This window comes from Fukomys damarensis, unplaced genomic scaffold, assembly GCF_012274545.1.
Source record: "Fukomys damarensis isolate Sample0158 unplaced genomic scaffold, DMR_v1.0_HiC HiC_scaffold_20, whole genome shotgun sequence".
Classification (NCBI taxonomy): domain Eukaryota; kingdom Metazoa; phylum Chordata; class Mammalia; order Rodentia; family Bathyergidae; genus Fukomys; species Fukomys damarensis.
Genome location: NW_022900932.1, coordinates 16,134,166 through 16,141,610, shown reverse-complemented (window position 1 = coordinate 16,141,610; position 7,445 = coordinate 16,134,166). Strand labels below are relative to the sequence as shown.

The window sequence follows — 7,445 nt, the reverse complement described above, 5'->3', positions numbered from 1 at the left end:
TGTTGGTGGTGTGTGTGTGTGTGTGTGTGTGTGTGTGTGTGTGTGTGTGTGTGTGTGTGTGATATGGGGGGGTTGCGTGTGAGAAATAAACTGTGGGAGGTGTCCAGATGGAGCACTCGCGGGACTGTGGATGCAATTCAGATTGTCAACTACTGGGGCGCGCACTGGGCCGGCACCTCGGATGTTCTTTTCTGTAATTGAGATCCTGCGCGGCGCGGCCGATAGAAACAGGAACGGTGTACAGCGTGTGTTGGAGGAAGTCTGCCCGCCCGCTTTGATTTCCTGAGATTCCGCGGAGGAGAAACCAGAAGCTAGAGGGGCAGCGGAGGAGGTGGCGCGGCGGGCACCGGGCGACTTGCACCCCCGCTCTCCGCCCTTTCTGGCCACGTGATGCCCGGGGAGGAGCAGATTGGGGCAGGAGCGGGGGTCACATGTTTCCTCCGTTTCACACTCAGCCTCCCCCCATTCTTACTCTCCCCTGCCACCCCCCACCGGTTCTTTGGGTATCTCCACCCCTCCATCAATTGTCAATGTGCCTCGACCGCAATCAATCAGTTATTTGTCAGCTCTTGTCAATCTGCCCGTGATTTATGTCAGCTTTTGTTGCTGATTACAAGGCGGGTGCGACTTGAAGGGAAAAAGGGAGAGGGAGAGAGAAACAGAGAGGAAGGAAGAGACCTAGGGAGAACTGGAGGAGGGAGAAAGAGGAGCCGCCTCCTGGGATGGGGGGGTGGCGAAGAAAAAGAATGAAAGAAGGGGAAAGAGGCGCTCAGTGTCAGGAAAAGGAATAGTGGGAGTAAAGTGCGCAGGTGCGCCCAAGGCGCTGAGACGGGCGCGCAGGCCTGGGTGTGCGCTTCCCCTAGCGGTGGAGGAGGGACAGATGCACCGTCCACTTCGGTGGACGCTGCAGAGTTGGGCAGCTCCGGGTACCCGAGACGGGCGGCGGCGACGTCTAACACGGGAGATTTTCCGCCTTTCCGGGGTAATCCCACGGGCGTATGTCACGCTGTGCCGCCCAGTCGCGGACACCATCTTCCACAGTGCCCCGACCCCACACTCGGAGAGTCTTTCCAACTGCAGCGCCGCCGACGTAACCTCGAGTCTTGGAGGTTAATGGCGCGGTAACCAAGGGGATTCTTGATCCCCGGGGTAGCAGCTAGAACTGCAAGGCTGCGGGGAAGAGGCCTGGCCTTGGGTGTGCGGGTAAAACACGCCTCAAGCTCACTCTTTCCCGATCTGCCGCCCTCACCCAGTGCCCACCCCGTGCCGTCCTCGCAGCCCTGGGATGCTCGCTGGGATGTCACGGGACGCCGAGCTAGGACCTCCCTGCGCGGGGAAAGCAGAGGGAAGGAGCGGGAGAGGGAGGGGCTGCTGCCAGTGGGAACGCGGGTTCTTCCGGGGTAGCAGAGCGGGACTGCCGCGTTCCCCTCGATTTGCACCGTCACTCGGACCGCTTGGGAAGAAGAGGGAGGCGCTGTGCGTGCCGCGGGGTACCTGGACCCGGGCACACAGCGTGTATGCATGTGTACGAGTGTCTCCGCCGCTGTCTCAGTGCTCTGGGCTTCGGCGACGTCCGGAGCGAGTTCGAGGGTCACCTCCAGAAACTCGCAGAAACTGGAAGAGGGTGATGGGAGGACACACACACCTCCTTCCTCGGAAGGACTTGGAAGACTTTGCATCTCCCCTCCCCCACTTTTCCGCCTGGCTCTTCTTTTGTTGTCAAGTCCTTTTGATAAATGGTGGGACCGGGAGCCTGGAGTCCGCCTGTGCCGCTCGGGGCGGGGGCCGAGGCTGGAGGCCGGGTTTCGACTAGCGGGCACCGGGAGGGGAGCTGGGTGCGCGCGGGGGTCTGGACTGCCCTCGAGAGCTCGTCCTGTCCTCTCGAGCTACTCCATTCCCTTTCCCTTTCTGTCTCCCACCCTCAAGGGTACCGAGAACTTTGTGGGGTGAGTTTAAGAATTTTTTCCTAGGCTTTTTTTTTTTCCTGCTTTTTAATTTTCTCCCTTTATTCTTTAGGTTGGTAAACTTCATGAGATGGTAACTTGACTAAAGCTAATCTGGAGAGGAGATAGGAGGGGTGTGGGGAGGTGTGTAAGAACACACCTGCATTCATTCAAGGGGAGTTGTGGGGTCTCCGCGAGGCCACCCCACCGAGGAAGGTAAGTTGGCGAGACGGTGGCGCTATCACCCGCCAGGCTGTGAGGTTGTCTGAAGATCTTTGGAGAGCGAGTCCCTGGCTCTGGTTTCCGAGGGCGGACAGTCCTGAGCTGTCCCCGCAGGGCTGTCTCTGTGACGCCGCTCGTGTCCTGAGGGTGTTAGTGTCTGCCTGTGTCACAGTGAATGGCGTCTAGTTGTCAGCTCGGGCCCAAGGCAGTGTTTCTGGTGTCGCAAGCGCGGCCGCGAGCCGCTTGTCGCCGCTTTCTCCCCCACAGGCCCTGAGTACTGAGGCTGTGGACAGAATGGAGGTGACTTCAGGTCAGTGCGTCCTTCCCCACTCTCTGCCAGTCTCCAGGCGCAGTTTCCCCCTTTGCTCTCATTCCAGCAGCTTTCTTACGGCGCCGGGCAGCTCAAGGAAGGCCCCCAGGACCCAAGCCTGAGGGAGCTGTGGAATGGCTCCCGCGCACTCGAGGGCAGCCGCACTCGCTGGCGGGTCTGCTCTGTGCGTCGTGGGCGCAGGTCGCGGGTCGCTCGTGTTCTCTATGCTCCAAACTCAACTCCAAAGGTCGGAGCGCTTGGGGGCGCCTGCATGCCCCTGGCTTTTGGGAGGTGCCAGCGTCCGAGCCTGCGCAGAGGTGCGGTCGGCAGACTCCCCCGGGAGCGCAGGGCCCGGGTGGTGGGGGTTATTAATTACTCCGCTGGGCCTAATGCCTTCAACCCCAGGCGGCGGCTGGCTTGGGTATCCTGCGGGTTTTATTTGCACACAATGGAAATGATTTGTTTTCTCTAAAAAAGGAGTGGGCATGGCAGATATTTGAGGAAGGGGGTGGGAGGAGGAGAAGGAAGGGAGAGAGCTGAGGAAAAAAGTTTGAAAATGCCTTGAACTATTCACTGTCGAGATGGCTAATCAGTATTGAGGCCGGAGGGCAGGCGGGCCGCCTTTCACCGCCGCTTCCCTTTCATCTCGGGCTCGGCGGAGGCGCTCAATTAAAAGCCTATCAGTTTGTAAGTAAATCAACGCCTATCAGAGTTGTCACATCAAACAAAACGATTATTATTGCAGCCCGCCTCCCCTATTAATCTCCCTCGAAGATAATCCGCCTGACAGGTCAGGCCCGGCGAGCTGGAAAGCCTGGCCCAGAGCGCCCAGACAGTCCCGGACTGGCGCGCGCCCCCAGGGACCTCCCCACCAACGTCCTGTTCCGCCTTGCAGTCCCCGGGGAGGAGCGAGAGAAAGAGCTCGGGGAGGCCGCGGAGGCCCCTGGACCCAGGCCCGCCCCACCCGACGGGGAGCGGGACCCGGATTCGCTGGGCGTAGGAGACCGTTCCGCGCAGCCCCTGACTTTTCGCGGGGTCTGGGAAGCCCCAGACTTGCGAAAGTGGTGGTCTGGCTTGGTCCTGGGGACCTCGCCTTGGCCTGCGCTCTTCTAGTCTCTCTTACACTGAGCCCTTTCCCTCTCCTCTCTGTTCCACCTCGACTCTAACTCCCCCCACCTCATTTCCTTTTCCTTTCCCCCCTCTCCTACTTGCAGGGAATATTCCTGTATCGTCCCTCCTCTCAGTAAACCGTGTACACCACCTCCTGCACAACGAAGCTGTCTTCACTGTACCTAGAGCATTCTCGGCCGAGGTTATTTCTCTCGCGGCAGGGTTCCTTGGAAGTGTGCGGTTCTCAGGATTTCATGACAAAGTCCTCCCCAATTTCTCCCTAAGCAGATCGCCTAGTCGTTGTTTAAGGGTTGAGTGCTTTCGAAGGGGAATTGGGAGAGCGAGGGCGTTTGGGCGCAAGCAGTTAGAAGAGTGGACAGTTGCAAGCACCCTGTTCTGGAATTAGAATTTGGTCTGGGAATTTCACTTACGACTCGATATTGGCGTTCCTTGGGCTTTGCAAATATATGAAGGAGACCCGCAAGACACAGGAACTTTAGCACTGGGTATACTAGGAGGTGCCTAAGGCTTCACAAGTAAATACATCCGGATATCCATTGATGCCTGGAGGGTCGGGTGGGGTCTGGATTCTGAATGCCTAGAAAATATTGGCCTTCTCCCCTTGGCCTCTGACTTCCGAGCAAGGGCGATCGGCCCTTTTCTGCGCTCTTCCTCCAAAGCCATAGTCCTGAATTTTCGCTTCCAAAGCAACGAGGAGACAGGACTGATGAGGGCTGGCTGCAGCATCTAGGAAGGAAAGGCTGCTCACAGGACCCCAGGCCCTGCTACCTTAAATGCCAGGTCTTTCTCTGGGCCTGCATCCTGGAGAACCCCCAAAGCACAGCAGTGTTGAGTCCAGGCCGAGTCTGTCCCAGCATCAGGCCTGGATTCAAGACCACCACTGAATAGTATCCGCCTGCTTGGGTACTGGGTGGCAGAACCGGTGTTCCATATACAAGGTCCCTAAGAGCCTCTCTGTTTCACTGTCCACAGCTGACCTCTTAGGAATATTTATCTCCATACCCAGAAATACTGTACTGATACAGTGGCTCATTTATCTATGAGTTTGCTTTTCTTAACTCTATTTATTTCATTTCTGCCACGCTGCAGATATTTAAGGAGCTGTAGATACTCTGCCCTTCGACTGTCTGTAGGAAATAGCCACTGGGTGGTTATTTGGACATTAAGTTCTATCTCTAGCCCAGATGACACCCGGGCAGGAGCTGTAGAAAGATACTTGCCTTAGAATTTTTCCAACTTAATTATTTGTGCATACACTGGGGATTTAAGAATATTTTGTAGGCTTCCATAAATCTAAGTATTCAGATGTGTTATGTTAGATGCCCTTGAAGCCAAAAGTGATCAGTGATATTCGAATTGGATGTGGGGCTATTTGTAGAATTTTTATCTCCCTGCACTTACACGTGCATCTCCATCTAATAAATTCAACCTTGTCATTTTTAGAATCCACGGATTTCTCTGGCTGTCGTTTGTGCTGAATTTATCCAAATTTGAATTTATTCAAAGCCAGCAATCAGGCATCCAGCAGAACCAGCTTTCTACTGGCAAGTACTGTACACTACGCCTCGCCTGGCCAGGGGTGAGGGGGTGGCTCTTGGGGCACAGGGGTGGCGAGTATCATCTCCGAGGTCAGATGTACCAAAGGTGCCCTCAGGCCCAGCAGTCTCTCGCTGCCCAGCAGTGTCTGGCCGCCCCTGCTTTGCCTAACACCCAAAACAAGCCAGGCCAAGTCCGCTCTCAGCGAAAACTGAAAGGAAACTCTACTGCAGGCGTAGCCCGAAGTTTCTTTGAAGCAAGTTTGCAACTGAGATTATTGACGGCTTTGGGAGGACAGCGGGCTCATGTGAGCGCTCTCCCGGTGGGGTGGGGTCTAAGAAGGGCACCGGGTGCCCTGTCGTGGCCCTAGGTGAAAACACTAGGGAAGCCCGCCGCTCCTTCGAAACTCTTCGGCTCTGGATGGTAAAAAGAAAGAAAGTTTCCAAGCTACCACGGACAACCTGCATGGATCTCGCTAGGGGGGCAACGGGAGGGGGCTGGCTTTGGAAAAGTTGCTGAAAGCCCTGCTCAGAAACGTCACCCTATGAAACTCAAAAAAACTTAGGACCAGTTTGCCTTCCTTGAGACAGAGTGGTCAGGAATCAGGCTGGGCAGCCCTCTGCCCACTTCTCAACCCTCACCTCTAGCAAGAGGTCAAAGAACCACCACCGCCAGCGTTGCAAACTTTCAGCTCTGCGCTGCCAACCGCGAACAAGGCCTGGACACAGAGGGATGGGAGAGACCACCCCCGGCAGGATGGGAGGATGAGCGCGGTTCCCCCTAGTTTGTTCCGGGCCCCAGAGTCCATCCCCCAACCCTAGGCATTCGGCGCTTTTCCCGGGAGCTGCGGATTGGGGAGCCTGGTGAGGGGCGCAAAGTGCACGCGCGGACTGGCGCGGGGGCGGCTGCTCGTCAGGCTGCTCGTCTCGCCGCGGGGCCTGTCGCCGGGCTGGCCGCGGCGGGTGAGTGATGAGGGCAGAGAAGGGCGCCCATAAATCGTGGGTGTCAGGGCGAAAAACTCTCTTTATTGTCTGCGTGATGGATGGGCCCGGGGACGAGACACCAAATACTTCGTATCGCCTTTAAATGGGAACACATTTTCCGCGGCCATAATTCATGTTTTTTAAATAGAAAGTTTGAAATGTTGCCTATATTTCACCGGCCCTGACATATTTATGAATCGCTCCTTGCATGCAAATATCATTATTTAAAGTGCCAGGGAGAGCACGGGGGAGGGGGTAAGGCGCGGCCCCGGGGCGTAGGGGTGGTGAACCGGGGAGATGTCGGTGGAGGGGGGACATCTCCCTAAAGGGAAGAGGATGGAGCGTGGGGGAAAGCCGTGTTTGGAAGCTGAGCGCACCCTGGGGCTTCTCTTCTGCCGCCAGACAGTGCGCTGCCACAGTAGGGTGGTGGGGAGCGCGGTTTGGGGTGCAAAACAAGCCCCAGTCTCCTGCCCCTAGACCAGAAGATATTTTGGGTCTCTCTCCAGAGGACTGGATCCAAACTGAAGCCACCTTTTCCAAGAAGTAAAAAAAAAAAAAAAAAAAAAAAAAAAAAAAAGAATAATTTAACAAACGCAAATAATAACCCAACATCTTTCATGTTCTTTGCTATTGCATTGATTTTATTGATTTTCATTCTGCAAAACTGGGATTGTGCGCACCCGGACCAGGCGGCAGCCAGAAACCAGTCACCGCAGGGGGTAGGTGGGGGGGATAAGCCTCGGGTACCACCGCCCCATCCGCCCCCACCCAGCCGCCTCAACGTCTCCCAGGCACAATGGAGATTGCGCAAGACGCGGGACACAGATGACCCGGCCCCCCAGCTCCGGGGCTTTAGTCCCTCCCCTTCTTTGCCCCAGTGCACCGCAGAGCTTCCAGGGTCCGCAGCTACCCTCCCGGACCCCCTACGGTCAGAATGATCGCTTTGGAAAAAAAGCCAAGCCCAGGCCGTCGCTTATTCCCAGTCATCCTGCCCTGGAAGCGCCTACACCTGCGCCCTTACTTGCCAAGACTTTACCTGTGCGGTCCCGAGCCGCGCCTGCGGCCGCGCAGATTACACAAAAATGGTAGGGAGGGTGGGAGAGTGGGTGGGTCAGAGAGCAACACCCGAGAGGGCCAGAGGCGCGGACCCAGGTGAGTCAGTGTGGACCCGATGCTGGGGCCCTGGCCCAACCGGTTAGCGGAGCCGAATTGCACGGGGAAGATCCGGCTCGAGGAAGGACGAAGGCAACAAGGCTGGGGAAGTAGGGGCGGTCCCAGAGGCACTTCCGCTGGAGGTGGGGCTGCGGACTGAACCGCTGA

The 7,445-nt window shown here is 56.8% G+C and overlaps 1 protein-coding gene across 3 annotated transcripts; it reads left to right on the top strand.

Moving 5' to 3' along the window:
- Positions 1–1,000: 1,000 nt before the first annotated feature.
- On the top strand, positions 1,001–6,050 carry LOC117287060. Of its 3 annotated transcripts, none has more exons than XR_004518248.1 (2): positions 1,001–2,475; positions 5,050–6,050. XR_004518248.1 is itself a non-coding variant. In XM_033766509.1 (2 exons), the coding sequence occupies exons 1-2, from the start codon at positions 1,522–1,524 to the stop codon at positions 5,510–5,512; spliced, it is 888 nt and encodes a 295-aa protein (XP_033622400.1). In that variant the 5' UTR covers positions 1,011–1,521; the 3' UTR covers positions 5,513–6,050. The 3 variants fall into 3 exon arrangements, 1 of the variants encoding a protein (XP_033622400.1); XR_004518247.1 differs by having other exon boundaries at positions 1,001–3,787; XM_033766509.1 differs by having other exon boundaries at positions 1,011–1,946.
- Positions 6,051–7,445: the final 1,395 nt, after the last annotated feature.

What these genes read in the sequence shown, in the direction of transcription:
- LOC117287060 (XM_033766509.1), top strand. Translation starts at nt 1,522, where the DNA reads ATGTGTACGAGTGTCTCCGCCGCTGTCTCAGTGCTCTGGGCTTCGGCG. An exon ending in GGTACCGAGAACTTTGTGGG is followed by an intron (nt 1,947 to 5,049) that starts GTGAGTTTAAGA and finishes TGTCATTTTTAG; the next exon opens with AATCCACGGATTTCTCTGGC.